The sequence below is a fragment of the Dermacentor variabilis genome, chromosome 5, assembly GCF_050947875.1.
Source record: "Dermacentor variabilis isolate Ectoservices chromosome 5, ASM5094787v1, whole genome shotgun sequence".
In the NCBI taxonomy this organism is placed as follows: Eukaryota; Metazoa; Arthropoda; class Arachnida; order Ixodida; family Ixodidae; genus Dermacentor; species Dermacentor variabilis.
In genome coordinates, this window is record NC_134572.1 from 4,118,300 (window position 1) to 4,142,695 (window position 24,396).

At 49.7% G+C, this 24,396-nt stretch overlaps 1 protein-coding gene across 1 annotated transcript in view; it reads right to left on the bottom strand.

Moving 5' to 3' along the window:
* Positions 1–24,396, bottom strand: part of LOC142582180 (anionic trypsin-2-like) — a 103,876-nt gene that overhangs the window by 73,346 nt on the left and 6,134 nt on the right. The window contains exon 2 of the mRNA XM_075691578.1: positions 2,342–2,512. Within this exon, the coding sequence (XP_075547693.1) occupies positions 2,342–2,432 (91 nt within the window). The 5' untranslated portion in view covers positions 2,433–2,512. The remainder of the gene's footprint in view (positions 1–2,341; positions 2,513–24,396) is intronic.

Consider the following 24,396-nt stretch of genomic DNA (forward strand, 5'->3'; position numbering starts at 1 on the left):
TTGGGTGGCAACGCGATTTGATCGTCGGGTACGCGAAGCGCGATGTCACAGTCGTTTTCATTACTCTTCGCTAGGGCTTGCGTAGTAACGACTCTCGACTTGCAGGTCGATGATGTTCACCAGAAGAAAATTCATGCTGAGTATAAGGTCCTTTGAATATTCAGGAAGAATAGCGAGGTCGCCGATATACGTGAAGCCCCGAGTTATGACTCGGACCGTGCCCGGGCCTACTGCAGTTATGAAGTGCCCTCCTGCAGTACGAATCTGAGTTCCGGTCCATTGCGTCGAACCCTTGTTCACTATACGCGCGAGATTCTGGCTCATAACAGACGTGTCCGCACCCGTGTCGATTACCGCCGTGACTTCGTGGTCATCTAGGTTAATGGTAAGTCGCAAGATACTGACACCGTTCTACACTGCTTTCTCTGCAAGTGAACTTCGTCATGTCGTGATCGTCGCACTGGGGGATCTTCTGCGTCCGCAACGTCAGCGACCTTATTCTGACGAAGGCCGTGCCACGGCCGAAGCGTTAAACCATTAAACATGTAATTTTCATAAGTGTCCCCCTTCGTTTCTTTAACTATATATATATATATATATATATATATATATATATATATATATATATATACATATATATACATTGCCACGAGACAGTGAACGGGCTGTTACTGTCGGTCGGACGGAGACAACGGCGACGAAGTGGCCAGAGGCACGCGCGAAAGCCTTGCATCAGTCGCCGCTGCTTGTGGCTGTTGTAACGTTGTATATAGTAATAATTTGCAAATATACGTTATCCTCGTAACATCTTTTTAAGTGGAGGTGCTGGGTGTCGATCCCAGTACCATTATTATATATATATTACCTTTAATAACAGTTGCACTTGAAGAAACTTCGTGTGACCTCGAAGAATTGTTCACTACTGTGACGGCCTTATAGCAGGCGTGGTATACAAGATTGCATGCGCCGATTGTGAATCTGTGTATGTTGGTGAAAGCGGAAATTTCTGTAGGGCGTCTCAGGGAGCACAAGAATGATCTCGCCAAAGGCCACATGCACAGTGACAAATGCCATCGCAGAGCATGTCGAGAAGACGGGTCACGATATAAATTAGGACAACGCGTGTATCGTGGCAACAGAGGAGAACTTGACAAAGAGGCTCAATCACGAATCACTAATAACTGAAACGACAAATAACTCAATCAATAGATCATCTGGCACTCTAAACGACGTGTACTCCCGAACTTTGAGTTACGTACTCAACGCTAGTTAAGAACCATGTGCTTAGCAGAGTTTCCATTGTGAACAAGGGATCCGTGCGGATACCGAAGCGTCATTTTATCTTTATTTTGAGCTTTGTCAGTGACCTGCTTCATTCTTAAAAATGTTTTTGTATGAACAGACGTTATTCCGTCGAACTCTTGGCTATATATTATCACTTTTAATCACAGGTAACCTTGATCATGAGAAAGAAATTCATAGAAGAATAAAAATGGGTTGGATCGCATACGGCAGACATTGTCAGCTACTGACTGGAAGCTTACCATTATCACTGAAAAGGAAGGTGAAAAATAGCGCTTTTTACCAATGCTGACATATGGGACACAGTCTTGGAGACTGACAAAGAAGATTGAGAATAAGTAAAGGATCGCGCAAAGACAGATGGAACGAAGATTGCTAGGCATAACGTTAAGAGACAGAAAGAGAGCGGTTTGGATCAGAGAGCAAACGGGCATAGCCGATATTCTAATTCACTTTAAGAGAAAAAATGGAGCTGGACAGGTCATGTAATGCGCAGGTTTGATAACCGTTGGACCATTAGGGTTACAGAATGGGTACCAAAAGAAGGGAAACGCAGTCGAGGATGGTAGAAGACAACGTGGAGCGATGAAATTAGGAAATTCGCGGGCGCTAGTTGGAATCGGTTGGCGCAGGACAGGGTAATTGGAGATCGCAGGGAGAGGCCTTCGTCCTGCAGTGGACATAGAACAGGCTGATGATGATGATGCTTAAACAAATGTTCTACCTGTTAAAACTTTTCGTTGTAACGAGACTTCTTTCTGTTTCCTTCTTTTTGACATGTGTTGACACCAGCTTCTCGTGTCATCTCTGCATGTGTGCTACTCGGGTTCTTAAATGTTTTTTGTTGTCATATGTTTTTCATTCGAAGTGTTCTCCATTGACTATGGGTAATTTGCACCGTCTGTCTGCCCGCACTAGTTTGTACTGGCCTTCTTGTTACTCCCACTTCCTCTGACTATTATTTAGTGTTTTGTCCGATTATGCGGCCCCCCTGCCTAGGCAATGCCCGTAAGTCGGATAAACGCTCCCAAGCACGCACCTCTTTCGGAGCCGCCGGCGAGGACGGCGCACAACGGCGGCAGCAGCAGCACGCAGCAGGCCAGCACCGGACGCAGTGGGACGCTCCGCATGACTCCGGCCAGCGCAGGAGGCCCTCGTTTGCGCCACTCGGAGCCACGAGCGAGCCGAGCTCGGCCGCGGCCATTCCAAGCTGCGCATAAACACTTTCTGTCCGCGGGAACCGTAAAACCACGGGAGCAAACACTGCGGACTTCATCTCTGCGGTGTACACAGGTAGCCGCGACACCTATTGCGAAATGGTTAAGTTAACCCTGCGTTTTGTGATATTTTAAACGGTATTATAGTAGGTACTACAGACAACAGATGGCGCTTTAACTTTGTAAATCCGCAGATTGTGTTATTCTGGAGGTCGGTTTTTTGTAATCTGATCACGAGCTTTCGCAGCTGTTCGCGAAATCGTGTGGCCTTCGGTGCTTACATCACCGTCGGCGCAGATGTCTCTCCAGTCGCCGTCAGGGATAAATCAAATCCACATCGAGCCGGCTTCGTCGATCGCACCTGCACGCCGTCGCAGCTATAAGACCGAGGCTTCATCAGTGCGCACTGAGAATTCTCACCTGGGCTGCTTGTGCACAATACCTGCCCTCTATACGACTAATAAGCTCTGTGGTTATTTCAAAAGAAGAACCAAGCACTCTGATCTGCTATTTTTCGCTGGCGCGTTTCCCCCCATTGTAGAAGAAGTATGACTTTGTTTCCCTTTAGATGAAAAACACCTCCGCCCTTGTGGCAGAAATAGACAGCCTGAACCCACGGCATTGATAGTCACACGTTTACGTGGTAGTCATACGTGATAGTCATAGCTTACGATAGGTTGCGAGGCAATGGAAGTGGTAAGAGAGTACATCTACTTGGGGCAGGTAGTGACCGCGGATCCGGATCATGAGACTGAAATAACCAGAAGAATAAGAATGGGCTGGGGTGCGCTTGGCAGGCATTCTCAAATGATGAACATCAGGTTGCCACTATCCCTCAAAAGGAAAGTGTATAACAGCTGTGTGTTACCAGTACTCACATATGGGGCAGAAACCTGGAGGCGTACGAAAAGGGTTCTACTTAAATTGAGGACGACGCAATGAGCTATGGAAAGAAGAATGATAGGTGTAACGTTAAGGGATAAGAAAAGAGCAGATTGGTAGAGGCAACAAACTCGAGTTAATGACATCTTATTAGAAATCAAGAAAAATAAATGGGCATGGGCAGGACATGTAATGAGGAGGGAAGATAACCGATGGTCATTAAGGGTTACGGAATGGATTCCAAGGGAAGGGAAGCGTAGCAGGGGGCGGCAGAAAGTTAGGTGGGCGGATGAGATTAAGAAGTTTGCAGGGACAACATGGCCACAATTAGTACATGACCGGGGTAGTTGGAGAAGTGTGGGAGAGGCCTTTGCCCTGCAGTTGGCGTAACCAGACTGATGATGATGATGAAATCTAAGTACAAGGGTGTTTTCGCATTTCACCCCCATGGAAATGCGGCCTCCGTGGCCGGTATTCGATCCCGCGACCTCGTGATTAGCAGCCCAACACCATAGCCACGAAGCAACCACGGCGAGTGTATGATAGAGAAATAGAATCTGGAAATCTTTTTGAAAACTTGAAAGGAACGTACGAAGTCAGCTGGCTAGAGATAAGAAATATGCAAGTAGACACCTGCAAATTTGTAGCGGTCCCTATAATGGAGCTATAACAAGGAACTAACTAATGTTTCGAAGCACGTTAACCACGGTGTAAGATACATACTCTCTAAGTGAGGAAACTCGCGAGGCGCGATCTACCAGATAAAGTAGCGATGGCGCGCGCCCGTCGGTCCGGTGACGGCAGACAATATTTATCGACGAAGAGATCCAGGATATCTTCGCAGGAAATCTGAATTCAATGACACAGGGCCGCTCTTTCTGCGCCGCCAGCTCTAAGACGTACAGCCGTTATTGCCGGGAGCACGTGATAAGCGCCTTTCTTTCTCCGTCAGTGACCTACTATCGCCGCGTCACTCAATCATTTCCCGCGAGGCGCCGGTTTCTATACCAACGGGAGATAAAACATTTTTTGTCATGAAGTTGCGTCTTACCGACGATGGATGGCCGCTGTGGTCCGGGGAGCGACGGGCGCGCGACCTTATCTGGTCGATCGCGCCTTGCGAGCAAAGCCGATGTGTCCCCCCCCCCTAGAGAGTATATATCTTACACCGTTACCTTAACATACGCATGATAAGCATCGTATCGGATACAAATAATCTGCTAGTATCTTGTGTCTGTATCATTTAGTTATTTATTTGGTTAACGACACACGGTTGTCATGTTGCTTGGGGCCAATCATGACTTTGTCACCTGACTCGGCCTCAAACAGGAGAGAGTCGTCATTTCGCTGCTCAGTAAAGATGTCACGAAAGTCAGAAATGGCCAGAAGTGTCGGCGTCCTGTTCGTCGTTCTCAGGAGGATCGACGGGACGACGAGACATGCAGTTGGCGTCCAGATGTAAGGGGCCGGACTTGCATAGCACAGTGAAGGAATACTATGCGAGTGCCCAGCGACCAAGGTGGCCAGTCGGGTCTTTCAGTGACGATAGCAAGGACAAGGCGTGGTGGTCCGTGATGACCGAAAATGGTCGGCCAAACAAGTAAGGTCGAAATTTAGCCACTGCCCACACCAGAGCGAGGCACTCGCGCTCGGTGATTGCGCTTTGAAGGGGACAAGAGGCGACTGGCGCAGTAATGACGCGCTCGACTCCATTTTGCTGTTGCGCCAGGACAGCACCTATGCCAAGACCACTGGCGTCTGTGCGAACTTGAGTTGGCGCAGATGGATCAAAGTGGCCTAATATCGGAGGCGTTGTTAACAAGCGGATGAGGGTGTCGAAGGCGTCGGCTTGTTCATGGCGCAAAAAAAAAAAAAAAAACGCAGTGCCCTTCTTGAGAAGGTAGGTCAGTGGCCGGGCAATATCCGCAAAAATAAGAAAACGGACGAAAATTGGAACATAAGCCCACGAAACTGCGCACATGTTTTGCTGAGCAGGGTACAGGAAAGTTCTTGACTACGTCAATCTTATCAGGATTAGTATCAGTGGCGTAGCCAGAAGTTTTGTAAGGGGGGGGTCTCACGTTGCAGCTCGGCCTCCTCTATATGAATTTGTCGAGGGATCAAACACATGAATAATAACTGCATTGCCATAGCTAAAGATGCTACAAACGAATTCTTGAACGCTACATACTGTGAAGACAAGTATGTGTTTTTTCATGAAAGAATATACTCGCCTTTTCAAAAAATTGTACCCGAAATAACCGATATCAATGCTTCCGTGTTTTTTGTCTATTTAATAAGTAAAGAAAATATCACATGAACTTTAGAACTATATCAGTTCGATACCAGCAAAGCAGTGCATGTCGCTGATATGAAAAATGTAAAGGTCATGAAATGAATAAGTTGGGGACAAATATTTTAATGAAACTTTGTCGTTCAAGAACCTTGTTTACATTTTTGTACAAATGCGACGGCCAGGGAAAATCTCAATGCCGCTTTCCTTCGTTCGAATGTTTTGCCCAGGAGCACCTGTCACCGGTCGTGTATTGAGGGCAATTGCACCGAAATTATAGTCTCAACAGAGAGCACACAAAGAAAGCAGGAGTTCTGCAAAATATACGAGGGCAAGTCAAATGAAAGTAAACAAATGGCGAATATATGGCAAGCAAGGTACTTTATTTAAATATAGCCTCCATGAGCATTTAGACATTTGTCCCACTGAATAATGAGTCGCGTGATTTCCGTTTCATAAAACTACTTGGGTTGATGCTTCAAAATGTCTGTAAGCGACTTTTTCACGTCATAATCCGACACGAATCTCGTTCCCTTGAGCTGTTTTTTTCAATTGCCCCAAAATGTGGAAGTCTGGGCTGTATGGCCTATGTTGCAGCGCTTCCCACTTGAAGTTTGCCGGTTTTGTATTAACCACATCAGCGACGTGGGGACCGGGATTGTCGTAGAGCAAGATCACCCCATTCGTCAATTTTGCACGTCGTTTTATTTTATTTATTTATTTATTTACACAGTAATACAGGCAGCAATGCTGCCCAAGCAGGAGAGGGTTTACGAAAGATGCTTTTTCAACACATTATCAAATGAAACATAGGATGTGCATTCGACAACACATTCAGGTAAATGATTTCATTATTTGCTCGTAAGCGGAGAAAATGATTTCCGAAAGATTTTAGTGCGGGCAAAGTATGACTGGACTACTTTAGAATGAAAAATACGTGACGACCTTTGTGGAGCATGGGTAATATATGTGGCATTTGCTAAACCTGCTTGATTATGAAACAACGAGTAAAAAAATTTCAGCCTGACGCTTTTACGGCGCACGTGGAGCGGATCCAGTCCAAGTTGCCCTAACATGCCAGAAACTGATGATGATCTATTGTAATCGGAGCAAATAAACCGTGCAGTCAGGCACTGAATTCGTTCAAGTTCATCAATTTCCTTATTAATGAATGGGCCCCACACTATGGAAGCATACTCTAGGACTGGGCGTACGAGGGAACGATAAGTTCGCAGCTTGACAGATGAAGGTGACTTCTTTCGCTTTCTGCGTAGAAAGCAAAGTTTTTTTAAGGCTTTGTTGCATATGTTGTGAATATGGGTGTCCCATTTGAAGTTGCTGTTAATTGTTATGCCTAAGTATTTCACAGACGTAATAGATTCAAGGTTCCTATTGCCAATGTGGTAAGCATAAAGTAGTGCTTTTCGTTTCAGTGTTATTGTCATTGACACTGTTTTGGAAAAGTTTATTTGCATTCCTCTGTCGTCGCGCTAGTCCGCGAGCTTACAAAGACTATTGTTAAATGTATCCTGGCATGAAGAACTCCTGACAGCAGAATAAATGACACAATCATCAGCAAACAATTTCACCTTGTCATTAGGATCCAAATTTTCAGCAATATCATTTACATGGATAAGAAACAGCAGGGGTCTCACACTCACCCATGTGGTACACCGGATAAGAGAGGCAGGCTATTAGATTTCACACCATCGATTTCCACAAATGTTGGAACGTTGGACACGCAGACAATCCGGCGTTTCACAATATTGGAAACGCCAGTCTCTCCAGCTTTAGCAAATTCGATCAGTAATTGCCCCTGGCGATTGAAAAAGTCAACAATACGTTTCCGGCGGAAATGACGGCCTTTGTTTTCTTTGGTGTGATGAATTCGAACGCTTCTACTTTAAGCTTTGCTTTCGTGTTTCAGGCTCGTAATAGTGGCACCATGATTCGTCCCCGGTCGCAATTGCCGACAAGAAATCGTCACCCTCGTTGTTCGGCCAATCGGCGAGCCCGCTCAGGTGGCGTCATTTTTGGCCATTGGTAGGCGCCCGTGCGAATGTCACACCCGGCGCAGAGGGTCGCTCCTTGGGCTCCAATTGTCCGAGTGATTACTTGTCTGCGATATTGCCTTCCGGGTCTGCAACTACCGTCACAAAGGCGGACGTGGGGGTGTGGGATGTCGTATCTGCCGAAGGACGAATCCCAACATAAAAACGTAACGCTTCTTTATTCGACTAACAATGGCAGCGGACGGGCATACCAACGCTACGTTCGTCACAGTAGCGGAAGGTAGAAGGCGGTTTCTCAGCCAGGCAGCTTGTTTTTATAGCCACCGTCGGTGACGCATACCTCGGGTGACGTGGCGCTGGCGCTATGTTTTATCGACCATGCAGTCCAGCGTGCAGCTGTGTTATGCCGGGCCAGATGATAAGAGGGAGGGTGCGCAGAAGTATGCGCGGAGTGTGTCGCCACATCACCCCCCCCCCCCCGCCGCGGAGTGGAGAGCCATCTGGGCTTGAAAAAATCTGGGCAGCGTACGCGACGTCCGCTGTGTGTAGTGACAGAAGCAGGCTGCGATGTCGGCGGTCGTAGATGGACGTCTGTGGGTGTACTGGTATTCCCTGGTTCGGCGGAATCGGTGTAGGCCGGCTTCAGCCGGTCGGTAGAGACGCGGACGGCGTTCCCTTTAATGCGCAGGGTGAAGGTTTTGTCGTCGCGACGGAGAACTGGGTAGGGTCCGCTGTAAGGTGGCTGTAAAGGCCGGCGGACGGTGTCGTCGCGGAGAACAGTATGCGAGCACGTTGCCAGATCCTTGAAGGGGGCGGTCTTACAGTGGTGAGCTGCAGGTGACGGGCGGAGGGTAGTGATAGTGCGTCAGAGCCGGGAGATGAAATCGGTGGGATCTGACGTCGCGGTGGTGGATGGCGGTGCAACGAGAAATTCGCCTGCGAGGCGGAGGGTTTCCCCGTAGACGAGCTCTGCGGGTGTAGCCTGAATGTCGGGCTTGAAGGTGGCGCGAAGACCTAGGGTGACGGCTGGGATGGCTTCAGGCCAGGTGGAGTCCGGGTGGCACATGATGGCTGCTTTGAACTGTCGGTGGAAACGTTCGATCATCCCGTTGGCGCATGGGTGGTAGCTGGTGGTCCGCGAGCGTTCGAACCCGATGGTCAGCCCGAGCAGCCGGAAAAGGTGCGATTCGAACTGTCGTCCTTGGTCGGTGGTGACGCGGCGAGGGGGCCCGAAGCGGGCAGTCCAGCCGGCGAAGAAGGCCGAGGCGACGTCTTCCGCAGCGATTCCCTCGAGGGGTGTGCCTCATGCCATCGAGTGTACCGATCGATGGTGGTGAGGCAGTAGCGATAGCGTCCAGCTGGAGGCAAGGGCCCTATGATATCAAGGTGGACATGTTGAAACCGACCAGAGGTCTGGGGGAATGCCCCGAGTGGTGAAGTGACATGCCTGGTGACTTTAGCGCGCTGGCATTGAATGCAGGAGCGCGCCCAGGTGCGTCAATCCCGCTGCACGGAGGGCCAGACATAGCGGTCAGCCACGAGGCGTGCAGAGGCGCGTATGCCGGGGTGGCTGAGATTATGTAGCTGGTTAAAGAGGCCACGGCGATGGGAAAGGGGCACGTAAGGCCTGCTTCATGCTGTTGATATGTCGCAGTAGATAGTCTTTGTCTATTGAGGTATGGGGACTTACTGCAGCTGTAGCGAGGACCCGCCCTTAAGAAGCTCCTGCAGTTCAGCGTCCGTAGTCTGAGCCTCGGCGAGGACATCAGCTGTTATCTGCGAAGGGCCAATAGCTGCCACACGTGAAAGCGCGTCGGCGACCACGTTGTCCTTCCCGCTGACATGTTGGATGTCGGTGGTCAACTGGGCGATGAACGAGAGCTGGTTCTGCTGGACCGGCGAGAGTTTGTCGCGGCGCTGAGAGAAGGCGTAGGTCAGGTTTATGGTCTGTGAAGATAGTGCAGGGTTGTGCTTCGAGAATGTGGCGAAAATGCTGAACTGCTTCGTATATCGCCAGAAGTTCTCTGTAGTAAGCTGGCGAACTCGACGGCGCGGGGGTCGTGGTTTCGTCGGTGGGACTGGCCGCAGAAGGGGTCGTTTTGCGAGCAGAGAGTTTCTAGGAGAAGAACGCCAAGGGATGCCAGGTGTTGTCTACGTGCTGCATAAGGGCGTCGCCTACGGCGATGCTAGAGGCGTCCGTGAAGAGCCCCAACGGGGCGTCTGGCACAGTGTGGGAGAGAAGTGTGGCGGTGCAAAGAGCAGCTTTGCATTTTTCGAAAAGTTCCGTTAAAGCCGGTGTCCACGTGACGGGTTGGTTTCCTCGTAGACTAGCCAAGGCATCATGGAGGGGAGCCTGGTACTCGGCTGCGTGTGGCAAGAAACGCCTGTAAAAGTTCAGCATGCCGAGAAAACGGAGAAGGTCTTTAGCGGTGGTTGGTTGAGGGTAATTTCGCATGTCTGAGATGCGTTCAGGTAAGGGTCGAGTTCCCTCTGATGAAACTTCATGGCCGAGGAATTGGACGACTGAAGCGCCGAGCCTGCTCTTTGGGACATTGACGAGAAGGCCGTGGTCATCGAGGCGTTGGAAAAGCAGACGAAGGTGCCTGTGGTGTTCGTCGGCGTTGCGGGAAAAGACCAATATGTCGTCAAGATAGACGAAGCAGAAGGCGAGGCCGCGGACGACTTCGTCGATGAAGCGTTGAAAGGTTTGTCCAGCGTTCCTCAGGCCAAAGCTCATGAAGGGAAACTCGAACAAGCCGAAAGGAGTAATAATTGCAGTTTTCGGGACGTCGTCCGGATTGACGGGTATCTGCGTGTAGGCCTTGACCAAGTCTAGCGCAGAAAAAACGTGGCAGCCGGAAATGCGATGGGCGAAGTGCTGTATGTGGTGAACGGGGTACCTGTCCGGAATTGTGCGGGCGTTGAGGGCACGGCAATCCCCACAGGGCCGCCAGCCTTCGGTCTCCTTAGGGACGAGGTGAAGTGGAGAGGCCCATGGGCCGTCGGAGGGGCGGGCGATTCCCTCCTGGAGCATGGCTTCGAACTCTGCTTTGGCTATGCGCATGCGGTCCGGGGCAAGGCGACGGGCGCGACAGAAAACCGCGGGGCCTGGGGTGGTCCGGATGTAGTGCAAGGTGGTGTGCTGCACGTCGCGTGGCAACCCGCTGGGGCGCGTCAAACCGGGAAATTTGGCGAGGATGGCGTGGTACGGTGAATTATGTTCGACGCTGAGTACTTTGATGCTTGGCTGGTGGGTAGTCGTTCGCTGTCCTGGCACAGAGTGTCCCGTTGTCGCGTCGATGAGACGGTCGTGGCGGCAGTCCGGAAGGAGGTTGTAGTGCGCCAAAAAAGTCTGAGCCGATGATTGGCTCTGTGACGTCGGCGATGACAAAATTCCAATGAAGGTCACGGCGTAGGTTTTTAAGCTGTACGTGCAAGCGGAGCGACCCGTAAGTTTTGATAGTGGACCGGTTTGCCGCGCTGAGCTCGAAAGACGTAGAAGGACTGGGACCTTGAAGGTGGGCTCGCGGGTAGCAGCAAATGTCGGAATCGCTGTCGACAAGGAACCGCTGCTTTGTAATTTGGTCGGTGACGAAGATGCGACGGCCTCCAGGTTGGCAGCTCGCAGCCGTGGCTATGAGCTGCCGTTGGCGTTTCCCCGATTTCTAGCGGAGCAGGGTGGTCGACATTGCCGTGCTCTGTCCCCGAAGCGTCTATGGTAGTAACACCGGTCGTCGTCACCAGGCTGCTGCGACGGGGTAGTATACTGGCCACGGCTTTGCGAGTGGCGCGTCGGCAAGTGTTGATCCAGGCGTCGTTGAATGGAGCTGAGCTGTCGGTTGATATCGTCGATACGCCGCGCAAGCTCTATGGTGTTCAGCGGTGCGGCGACAGCCTGGACGCGGGCGACAACTGCGGCAAAGAGACCTCGATGACGCGATCAGCGATCCCGGCGAGTTGGTAGAGAGGTAGCGTAAGCTGAGCTTGCAGAATTGCCTGGACGTGCGGTGGAAGTCGTTGAAGCCAAAGTGCTCGCAGTAAGGAATCCTGGACTTTCATGTTGCCCGCGAGAGCACGCATGTGGCGGATGAGCTGCGAAGGCTTGCGCTCGGCAAGTTCTGAGGACTAAAGTTGTCGCCCCTTCTGGTCTTCCGAGAGTGACAGGCGCCGAATGAGTTCCGGCTTGAGGTGTTCGTAAAAGTTGGCCGCTGGTGGGTTGGCAAGGATATCCCGGACCTCGCTGGCGTAGCGGGCATCGAGGTGGGCGACGGCATAATCGTAGCGGGTCCGGTCTTGTGTGATGTGCGCGAGGGAGAACTGGGCCTCGACTTGGGCGAACCATACCTCGGGCGAGTCGGCCCAAAACGGCGGAAGCTTGATAGCGACACGCCAGACGCCGTGCAGGGCAGCGTGCGGGATGCCATCTGCCGGGGTTGTGACGTCCTCGGCGGAGCCGGCAGGATGCTGCTGCACGGAACCATTGAGCTGATCGTGCCGTTCCTGAAGCTGTTGCCCTTGCTTCTGGATCACCTCTTGTGCGTGTGAAGCTGTCTGTTGAGAAGTTCCAGCTGTCGTTGAAGGGCGTCTTGTTCGTCCATGGCGATGCGTTGTTGTTCGTTGTCCGGGTCACCAGATGTAGGCTGTCATGTCTGCCGAAGGACGAATTCCAACATAAAAACGTAACGCTTCTTTATACGACTAACGATGGTAGCGGACGGGCATACAAACGCTACGTTCGTCACAGTAGCGGAAGGTAGAAGGTGGCTTTCTCAGCCAGGCAGCCTGTTTTTATAGCCACCGTCGGTGACCCATACCTCGGGTGACGTGGCGGTGGCGCTATGTTTTATCGACCATGCAGTCCAGCGTGCAGCTGTGTTATGCCTGGCCAGATGATAAGAAGGCGGAGGGTGCGCAGAAGTATGCGCGGAGTGTGTCGCCACAGGGGGATTGCTCCCAGGGCTTCACGGTGCATTACGGCCGTCGTTGCCTCGCGGCTTGCAAGCGCCGTCACAATAGGCGGATGGGGGGAGACGGGTTGTCTTCGAGCGACCTTTCAAAGCCGCAAAGCAGCTTTGCTCGGGACCCACGTTACCTAGAACAGTGCCAGGCTCGCGCTACACTTTCAGGAAGGGTCAAGCAGTGGGACAACAGCTCCACATGCGGCGCACGAGGAGGGGGACGCCAACTTGTTTGGTCGTGCCGCACCTCGGGAACGTGGTTGATGTGCTTATGCGCTCCTTAATTAGGTGTGACGCGATTCGATGTGGTCTGGTGAACTCGAAGGAGGCTCAGGAAAAGGTCCCGTATCTAGCACCGCCAAGCGAAAAACGAGATGCGATGTTCGAAGCGGTGGGAGCAAGGCGTTCGACCACGAGTACTGTTTTCCTCTGCTGAGAGGATGTAAAGTAATTGTATTCGGCTTTTATTACACATTTGTGACACTCATCTGAGCTCATCTGACGTCGTCGGCTCGATCATGTAAACACGATCTTTCACCTAACTGCAAAGAATGAAGCCTAGTGGAGAGAGGTCAGGTGACCTAGCCAGTTAATTTTCAGGCCTGTGCCTTCCAATCTATTGCGAATGAAAAGTCGCATCCAACCAGTTTCGTGCTCGGCTGCTGCTGTGTGCTGGCTCCCCATCTTGCTGATACCCCAGAAATGGATGACGTGACAGCGGTACTTCGCTGAGAAACTCATCCACCCCTTCTTCAAAGATTTCGACCACGTAACGTTGTCCAGTCTCTGTAGGATCTAAGAAGATGGGACCGATTATAGCACCGGCGTGAATTCCGCACCACACATTGAACGACCGCTGGTGCTGATGCCGATTGCGCTGTACCCATTGTGGACTGGAGTCTCTCCAATAGTGCGCACTATGCAAATTTACCTGGGCGTTCCTGTGAAAATTGGCTTCATCTGTGCACATGATGTTGTTGAAAAAGTCCGGTAACTCACCTGCTTTTGTGAGGACCCAATTCGAGAAATCTAGACGATTCTGCAGGTCCCTCTCTTCCAAGCATTGGTGCACGTTAAGGTGGTACAAGGGCCGAGTCATTTAGAATACTCCAAATTGATGACTCGGAAATTGGTATCTGAGCGTCTACGTCCCGCACGCTAGCATGATGGTTTGAGGCCATAAATGCTAGAACATCCGTGCGTAGGCTAGAAATCAATGATGGAGTCCTCCGCCGCTGTTTCTGGAAACTGCTGGGTTATCTCAAGTTTTCATAATTTCTTATGATAGTCGATGCGTTTGGTCTACCGCCACATTTCCGCGACTGATATATAGTATTTGCTGCCTTCCCCTTGTTGCCATTTGCAGCTCCCAAGGCAAAGGTCGTGTTTGCCTTCTGCTCATTAAAGAAAGACATAGCGACTGGGATGAAACAAAGCACACTTTTAAACCTTTGGACTGACGTTCTCAATTCGCTTTTGTGGTGATAGGTTCTGTGATGAAAAAGAAAAGGGCCACCCGTGTACGTTAGCTACGATAAGACAACAGCATCACAGCTTGCTGCGAACTAACACTAAACGTGTCGTGTTACTTTGGCCGGGGCGCGGTAGATAAAGCACTGGCTAGCTCGATCATGATGTTTTTTTTCTTTATTTCCTTTATTTCGTTCTGGCTAGCTAAGAAGGAGCCTATTCGATGGTGCTGCTTTATGATGCAGGTTGGAGTTCAGTGACGTATGGTATGGTATGAAGCAGTTTACTTGGGCCCTGAGGGATCAGTCTGTGACTGATGCGGGCCGCTCCCACGTCGGGACAGAGAGGTCGAGCCCCTCTGCCGTCACACGGTCCCTCTGGACAGCCCTGAGTTAGTCCGCCAGCATTTCCCTGTGCAGCATCCGTTGTCACCACTGTTCACCTCGAGAACCATCACTTGCCAACGCCAAGCAGTGTCAAAACATGTGTTCTAAATCGAGCAAACCCACACATTTACAACAATAGACGTAGTACTTTTCATATTTCGCGGGGTTTATTTATCAGTTGGGAAAAATTAGTACGCGATTAGTACGTCGCTGAAAATACCGCAGTCAGATGTCCCTTGGCTGAGCCTACAAATGCCTCATTGACAATCATGATAGCTCGGGTACCCTGTATATATTTATAACCTCTGTTTGCAAGTTGCGATGTTTCCATCTCTAATAGATGTTGTAAATTATCAAAAGAGCTTCGTTTCTTTTCATGAGTCGTTAGCATTGCTTACTGAAATGAGAAGCAATACTTATACACATATCATTCACCTGCATTGCACACGCCGTTGATAAAAGACTCTGCCGAAGGTGTCGCTGAAGTCTGCAGGATTTTTTCAAGAACAAAAAAGCACGCTAAGCAATTGGAAGCGAGGTGAACATACAGCAACATATTCATTCTCTGGGCATAGGCTATCCATAGCTTTAGATATAATTGTTAATTGGCTAGCTCTTTCTTTTTCAAAAATGTAATAAACTTTGTCCTGTGTGTCTATTTAACTATATTTTGTATGCGCATTTCGTTTACAATGTAAATTTAAAACAATGTTGAAGTGAGAAAATACGGATGAGGCAACCGCCGCCGGTGCTTCTAATGCGCTTGTTCTCATATTGTCATGATTTGCAGAAATGAAAGTGTTAATTAAAAGTCGTGCACATCCGCGCCAACAATGATTCAGTTAGTGATTAGCCACAATAAAATTTTAAGTGAAAAGGTAAAGGCAACTCAAAAGAAACCTCAAATGATGCGTGCGACAAAGCTCTGGTAACGACACTTTAGGTGGGGGCCCGGGAGGGGGAGGCTTCGGCGTCACCAAGGGGGGGGGGGGGGGGGGAGGCGTGGCTCTGCCCCTTCACACGGAAAACTTCGGAGGGGTCTCGGGACCCGGATCCTCCCCCCCCCCCCCGTAGCCGGCGCCTATGGCGTTATCAATCCACGGGAGAGGGTACACATCCTTTCTTGTGACCTGGTTCAGTTGACAGTAGTCGACACAAGATAGCCAGCTGCCATTCTTATTTTTGACCAAGACAACCGGCGATGCCCAAGGACTCGAAGAGGGCTCATTTACACTTTTGGTTAGCATCTCGTCTACTTCAGCTTGAATAACGTGGCGTTCTGTGTGAGACACGCGATAATGTCCTCGGCGGATAGGACTAGCATCATCGGTGTCAATCTTATTATTTTTTACGTACCGCAGCCCTTTTAGGGCTGTGGCAGGAGTGGGGAATTATGCAGTTGTATATCGTACACAAATGTGCAAAGTGAGCAGCACGAGAGAGAGAAAACAACAAAAAAATATATCAATAACATTGAAGTTTAAGCAAGAAATCGTCCAACGGAAGAGAACGAATGGCACCAGGCAACGAGTTCCAATATTTAATGGTTAAATGAAAAAAACTATATTTAAACGCATCAGTTTGTGGTCACAACGGAAATCTGTCCAAATGGGCGTTCCTCAAAGACGTCGCGATAGAACACCATAATACGACAGAGATCCGCAGCCCGTTCGGGAAGCAGGTCACGAGCGGTCATCTTTGAAAATATGCTGGCATCGGACGTTGCGGAACGTATCGGACGGCAGCTGGCTGCAGACGAGAACGGAACATTTAATACAGAGCTGGCGACATCATTAATGGGAGAAGCGTTGCCGATCGACACGCCTTTCGAGATAACTTGCGTACATAAACCAACGTTTAAAACCGGAAAAACAATGCGCGGTTGTCGGCGATAGTTACAACGGTATGAGGAACGAACACCAACTGTGCGTAGCAGGATAACTTTATGGAACATGGCTATAACGGAGTGTTTTGAGGACAGGACACATAAAGAATGCACAGAGGACAGTCGTCAAACTTCAACTGAGCTTTACTGCGGAAAAATCACACGAGCAGCAGTTGCTGCGCAGAAACATTAGAAACAACACTGCCCCAGTGCACTTTGTAAACACAAAAGCAGATCATCATGTCTCACTTCAGAACTCACAACTTGGTCTGCGTAAGATTAAAGACATATTTCTAACCACGCTATGAAACATTCTGCGCTCTTGATATCTGCGGACTTCGAAACTTATTATGCAAATATGTGTCTTATTTCCTTGATAAATTAAGTGACGCAGTGGTAATGCAACCTTCTCCTTCCTTTTTTATGCAAAGTGCCTCAAACAATTCCCTCTATTTTTGAGCCCTGAAACTTCCGAGTATAGACGTGTCTCTGTACACTGGGAGAGATAGAGAGAGAAATAATACAGGAAAGGCAGGGAGGTTAACCAGACGCACGTCCGGTTTGCTACCCTGCACTGAGGGAAGGGGTATGGAGATGAAGAGAGAGAGAGAGAGCATAGTCTCACTCACAGTTGAAGGTTCGCACCTAGTCTACACACATTTCCCAAGGCCTGTCGACTTGAGGTATTTCAAGAGCGCTTTCGTGGCTTTCTGTGCCATCGAAGCGTACGGCCAGGGTCCAAGGATCTTCATTACGAAAAATGGTCTAGAGTCCAGCTGGCTCAGTGCTGTCTGGAGAACTTCGCGCTCGACGTCGTATTGGGTACAGATACATAGGATGTGTTCAATTGTTTCTGTGGTTCCGCAAGAGTCGCACATGGGCGTATCCCCCATTCCAATGCAGAACGTAAATGCCACCCCGAGCCAGAGGCGGCACAATACTGTCACCTCAGAGCGTGAAATTTTTGATGGCACTTGTGGCCTTAAGGATAGATCCAGCCTATGAAGACGACACTTCGGGATGTAAGGAGAAAACCAGTATTTGTGTGTCATAGCTTTAGCCACAATATGAAGCTTTCTTGCAGCCGGTTATTGATAAGGGGATTGGAACTGGTCGGGCATCCAGATGGGCAGACAAGGAGGCTTCGTCGGCGAGGTCACTACCAGCAATGCCGGTATGTCCAGGTGGCCAGTGGAATATAATTTCATGCCCTTTAGCGATAACTTGATGGTTATCTTCTCTTATTTCATATGTCAGTTGTTCATGAGTCCTACGATGTAGGTCACAATCCAGACTCTGAAGTGCTGCCTTAGAGTCACAAAAAGTGATTCATTTCTGAGGTGCCGCTTGCAGGAGATATTTGACAGCAGCATACAGGGCAGCAAGCTCTGCCGCTGTTGATGTTGTCATGTGGGACAGTTTGAATTTGATTGTGGTTTTGTAGCCGAAATGACAACGGCACCTGAAGAGCTGGTAGGTGCGACCGAACCATCAGTATAGATGTGTATTCGGTCCGCCTATGTCTCATTGAATAATAGAAGCGTCATTTGTTTCAGAGTGATTGTTGGGTGATTGGCTTTCTTCTTTACACCCGGAATACTTAGGCGATCCTGAGGCTGTTGGAGACACCACAAGGTGTCGTGTGTCACCGATATCGAGGGCGTGCGGATGTTAGGAGAGATGGGATTGGGAGACGCAGAGCAGCATTGCAAACATGTATTAATTACCCCAAACTCAACATAAAACTTCTGTAAACCAAAACACAATGCAGAAGTGCTTATGCTACCGACTTAATAGTCCCTAAACATGTCCCACTTGCCAGCCACGTCAGACCTTGGCGCTTTCTACTCGAAAGTCAGGCAACCCTAGCCGATGGCTGCGTACTAACAGGAAGGAGCGTTCTAACAGACTTTTTACGGCGCACGTATCCTCCGAGTCCGGTGCGTGTCAGGTAGTCGGTGCTCTCACCGACTCCGCAAGTGTTGCTGCCTTGGTGATGGCCAGTCAACTTGTCCCTCTCGCATCTCGGTGTCGCGAATTCTGTCGATGACGTTGCACTCCGGCCTCGCCGGTTATGCCTAACTCCGGGTTCCGCCGCTACTTCGAGTGCCGACGAGACGCCCCGGGGACTATAGTACGTGCTGGTCTGCCTCTGAAGGGGGATCCTTCCTGGAGTGCCTGGCACTGCCATGAGAGGCTGCAGCTGGTCCAAGGAGCCTCACTCGAACGTCGCCGAAGTCGACGGTCACACCCTTGTCCGCCAGCGTCACGGACTTGACCGAACCCCCATGCCTCCCGTCGCCAGTGCGACACTACGCTACAACCTCCTTGGCCCAGGGCCACGTCGATAATGCCAGCTCGGCGCCGCGTCCCCCTCGATTACAGCTCGGGTCACGCGCATCGAGTGCTCGTGTCGTTCGGACCGATACGCGCACATCGTCCTCTTCTTTTCTTTCTGCGCCGCATGCCCCTTACATATGACACAAGGGTAATGAAGGCCTTGCTGCTGGCATGTATCCTAATGGAAGAGAGTCTGTATGGGGGATAATAACTTCAGAAAACGTTGCACGTGGTGTCTGCGATGGCAAGAACGCTAAGTTATGATCATGTACGCGGGAAAGATGACAGATATGCGTTCTGAGACAATCCACAGCAACGTATGTTTGGATGGAATGATCTTTGGCGAGCACGATTGTTGCAGCTGTTGATGCACAGCGAGGAAGTCCTAAACACGTGCGCAATGCTGGGCCCTGTAGGCTCTCCAATGAGCGAATATTTTACTTGCACGTACTGGACAACACTGGAAGGCTTTAGTGTAAATAGCCTGGGAATAGAGCTCTGTACAACTGAAGCATGGAGCGTACAGATGTGCCCCGTGTTTTCCCGCACAGGAATCTCAGTACCTGAGCATTTGACAACAGTTTTTTTCTTCAGGTACGTGCAATGAGGGCTCCAGGAAAGATTTCAATGGATTATTACACCCAAGAATCGATGGGTCTATCCATAGGTGACAGTGTGTTCATTAATGGAGACTGGGTATGGTGTCATAGGTTCACGTGTAAATGCAATCAATGCACATTTCTCGGTCGATACAGTCAAACCTTGTCATTGAAGGTATGTTGATCTCAAAGTTGCTGCCCGCTGCAATCGCACGCGAACCTGAAGGCGAGTAAACGCAGACGTCCAAAGGCAGATGTCATCTGCGTATATCGAGAGGTATATTGTTTTAGGTAAAACTTCAGCTAGTCCAATGTGTGTCACATTGAACAACGGGGGACTCAGTACTCTTCCTTGAGGCAGGCCGCAGTAAGTGAAATATTCAGCTGTGTTTGCCATCTGTTAGTACAAGAAACTACCGGCGAGTTATATAGTCGGATATCCAGCTAAACATGCGGCCGCCAATTCCGATAGTCTCCAGGGAGTTGATGACGGCGTCATGTGCAACGTTGTCATATGCGCCTTTGACGTCTAGAAATAGCGCAACTGATATCTGCTTACGGCTTTTCTCTTGTTGCACAAACGTTGTCAGGTCAATGGCGCTCTCAATTAAAGAACGACCCCGACGAAAGCCTGTCATGGAAGCTAGGTAGATATTGTAACGCTCGAGATACCATTCTAGACATGCAAGGACCATTCTTTCCATCACCTTCCCGATGCAGCTGGCCAGAGAGATACGGCGATATGCCGCCAAATCCAACGGAGATTTTCCCGGCTTTAGCAAAGGTATCAGCCGACTCCATTGCCAGGGAACTGTACCTCTATGCCATGAGTTGTTGAAACTGGTCAGAAGCGCTCTCCTTGCCTCTTGTCCAAGGTGTCCCAGGGCAGCATGGGTGACGCCGTCAGGGCCTGGAGAGGATGATCGTTTCGAAATAGCCAGGGCAGCTTCAAGTTCTTCCATGGTAAAGGACACGTCCATTTCTGGTACCCGAGCCTCATGGAGGTCACTCACATCAATGTTGGTGTTGACAGATTCGCCAAAGACTCTCGCACAGAATTTCTCGGCCACACCAAGCTCAGTTTGGTCAAGATGGAGGGCCAAAGCTGCGAATGGGTGTCCTTGTTGCGGGGATTGTTACGATCGCCTGCGGGGATAGCGTCCTTCGGAGAAGCGACCTTCGAACCCCTCCCAGGCCGCTGCGACAAGTCTCTTCGGAGAACTGGCGACGCCAGTAAAGTTAACCGACCATGCAACTCATTCGGAGAACTGGAGACCACCGCAAAGTTATTCAACCGTGCGCCTCCTTCGGAGAGTCGGCAACGCCAGCAAGGCTAGCAACGTTAGGCGGACCGAGTATTGTTACTTGATTCGCTGTCGCCCTCATGGTCTACTTGCAGCAAGAGAGCTGCTGGAAAAGGGTGTTTTGCGGTGCGTTTTCAAGGGCCCCAGAATTCGTCCCAGTCTGCTGACAGTCCTGGCGGCTACCTAAGAAGTCAGATCTGGAATCAAGAGGTGCCCACTAAGGTCAAGCGTGACAACCTGTCTACAAGGACCCGCTCAACTCGGTGGGTTCTGGGAATCCAAAGTGCGTATGTGAGTGTGTGAGCCCTCCATCCCCCCCCCCCCCAAAGGCGGGTCGACTACGCCTCCAACGACTGTGGACGGTCCGACTGGACGAAAGTTGAACGGCAGTTTTCCCTCTCCTAGGGATCTAGGGAGGACAGAGGGTTTTGAAGCAGTTTGTCGGTTGCTAGCGCGCTCATGTGCTGTGTGCTTGGAGCTTCGTGCTTCGTTTTTCGTGCCCCATTTGGCAGTCATGCTAGACTCTCGAAATGTGTCTCCTGACTTAATATCAATATGTTAAATAAATCCCGTACTCCTGGTTCTCGATGAGAGCAAGCTCCTCCCTGCAACCACGTCCCAAGCGTGGGTGAGTTGGACGACGGCGTGGGTCAGCTACCACATATTTCATGCCCGACCTCAAACTCCTACAGGATGAACGAAGACCGCGGATATGTGAAAGCGGCTTTCAACGGTCCAGTGACTAACAGAATCTCTTCCATCGCTCACTCTCTAGTTTGTCTATGCGACGCTGAATTTTCTTCTGAATGCGTCGTATGTCTCTCAGATCATAAATTGATTTAGTGCGTCTGTATCGTCGCTCTGCACGCCGTCGAATCGCACGAAGTCTCTCAAGTTCAATGTCGAAATCTGTTCGGTTTGACGACATTGATAATAAACACTTGGCCGCTTTCGTTGCTTCTGCGATGGTGTCGTCGACGTTGCCGGTGAAATCTCCCCGACACGCTTCTTTCATAAGCGACGTGAACATAGTCCAGTCAGTGTTCTTCGAGATACTTAGAAAGAAACACCGAGTGAGTCCATTAATCTTTAGGTATGTGAGAATGGGATCACTCCCGTGAGTCTCGATGTCGCAAAACCATTTAACATGCGACGTGAAGCTCTGTGACACTAACGTCAAGTGGAGGCAGCTGCTATACACCGGACCGCGCAGATACGTCGGGCTACCATCGTTCATGATGCAGAGGTCACAATCAAAGGCAAGCGACACAACATTCCTTCCCGTTGAGTTGATCTTGGTGTTCCCCCAAAGCAAGTGATGCGCACTGAAGCCCCCAGTGATGACCCAGGGGCCATCAGTTTCATTTAATATATATTTCAGTCTTTCCCAGTAGAACTGCCTTGATGGGGAGATGTAACAACCAATAAGAGTGAAAGACACTTTGTTCTTTCTGATGCGGAGGCAATGTAACATATTGAGTTCGGTTTGACAGATAGGCTGCTATCCATTCTACTACATTGTGTTCAATTCCGATAGACTTGGTTTTCTCGATTAGATTACAGTGCACGACGCGATCATAAGCCTTCGAAAAATCAATAAAAATAGCATCAGCTTGGAATTTGGAGTTAATTATTGATGCGAAGTCATGTGTTATTTCTAATAATTGTGTTATAGTTGACAAGCATTTTCTAAAACAGGGTTGCTTAGGATATAAAACGTTATTTTCTTCTAAGTATGTCATGACGGCTTTACTTACTATGTGTTCCATTAATGTACAGCAGCAACTTGTTAGTGATATTGGTCTGTATGTTTCCACGTGTAATTTATTGCCTTCGTTATGAATGGGGATTACTTTGGCACATAGCCAATCCTTGGGAAGAGAGGCTGTAGTCAGCGATTCAGAAAATATAATCAGCAAAAAGGGAGACAGTTGCTGCGCGTATCGTTTGCCGCCAGTTGGGTCTATCAGATATCTAAGGATATTCCAGGTTTTTGCCAGGCCTATCTGTGTTTCTATGCCATCGCAGGTGTTGTGCCATTTTGGCCGTGACAGCTGAGTAATGTAATCTTCGATTTGTTTGTTGAGGATTGCCAGCCGGGGACTTCGAGGCAAGGCCTCGAAGTCCCCTCATGGGAGACCTGAGCCCGGGTCATCAAATTTGCCGGATTCAGAATAAAGTTGTTTCCATCCATCCATGTTTGCTTGCCTAGCCGTTTCTGCAAGCCTCGCTTCGCTTCCACATGTATAGAAGTTTGGCGTCGGCCTGTTGCATTCTGGCTTCCTCTGGAACGGTATTTGTGGCTTTCGCCACGCATGTGTAAACCTGTTCGGCCCACGATTCGAAGTCCTCGATTTCGTGTGTTTCTGCGCTGCCCTCGTGCGAGTCCTTTCGGCTGCTCTAAGCTTCCTGAACACGTCCCACTGTGTCATTTTGATTTGCGCGCCCCCCTTGGGTTTGTGGGGGCCTGCTTCGAGTTGTGTGGCGACTATGTAATTGTCACTTCCTAGATTTTCTTGTGTATTCAACCACAGGGCGTCTTGTCGAGCGTTCTTAGTGAAAGTTAGGTTCGGTGTGGCATCCACGCTAACGCTGTTGCCTGTCCTGGTGCGCCGGGTCGGTTATCAGAGACAACCCCCTCGTGCTGGGCATCCAGCCAGAGATTCCGCCCCTTGGTCGCGTTTGTACCCCCAAGTAGGGTGGTGTGCGTTAAAGTCCCCTGCTACTACTATAGTGTTTGATGCTTGGCAATGCTCAATGCTTTGCGGAAGAGGTTCGCGAATCTGTGTTGCTTTCTCGGACTGCTGTATATTTTCAGTATGAACAAGCGTCCCTGAGTCCTTTCTTTTGCTCGATATTATTTCCACGAGGACGTGGTCCGCGGTCGCTACGCCGGTGTAGTGACGTATGGCCGGTATGTTACGTCGAATTAGAGTCGCTACTGACGCATTTCTATCGTCCGATGCCGGCTCGTCCCCCCGCCCCCCCAACACCGTAATACAGTTTGTATCCCGATAGCTTGGCCAAGCCTCCGGTTTCCTAAGCATATGACGTCTGGTGCCTACCCCGCTATTTTATTTATTTCTTTGATAAATACTGCCAGCCTTCAGAGAAGGCCATGGGCACGAGTGGACAGTACATATGAAGAAATGATCAAAAATAAGAAGACAAGAACACATTACACAAGGCTCGCACTTCGCACAGAAAAGCAGCGAAAGACCGATAGTCGCTTGCATACAAACCCGTGCTACAGATATAAAATTGTGCACTGATATATTGATAAAGTGCTTGACAAGGAAAAATTAGATAAGAAACGGACCATTCAAGCTGCCCATGCGCGTCGCACGATATGACAAACTGCTGTAATTCATCACTTATCGAAGCATTCTGCGGGAGGACCATAGCATATGTCGCGAGATGATAAGTGTTGCTGAAAACCGAAGGCTGATGGAAGAATTATAAATCACTTAAGAATGACTGTATGGTGGGTTTCTCGACAATGTGTGCACTGAGCCGGTCATTCTCGAATAGTTCGCGGAAAAAAATGAATTACTGAAGCAATCGGTTCTGCAGGCGAATTCTCTAACTTTTTTCGAGTGATTTCCTCGCGTGGAACGACGAGTCACCTGTTGAATGTACAATTCCTTATTGATACGCAGATTATCATGATATATTAAATACATATATTTCAACCTATCACGATGACGTCTTAGTTGAAGTGTTTCCAAATTAGCTTTTTCCAGCAGCT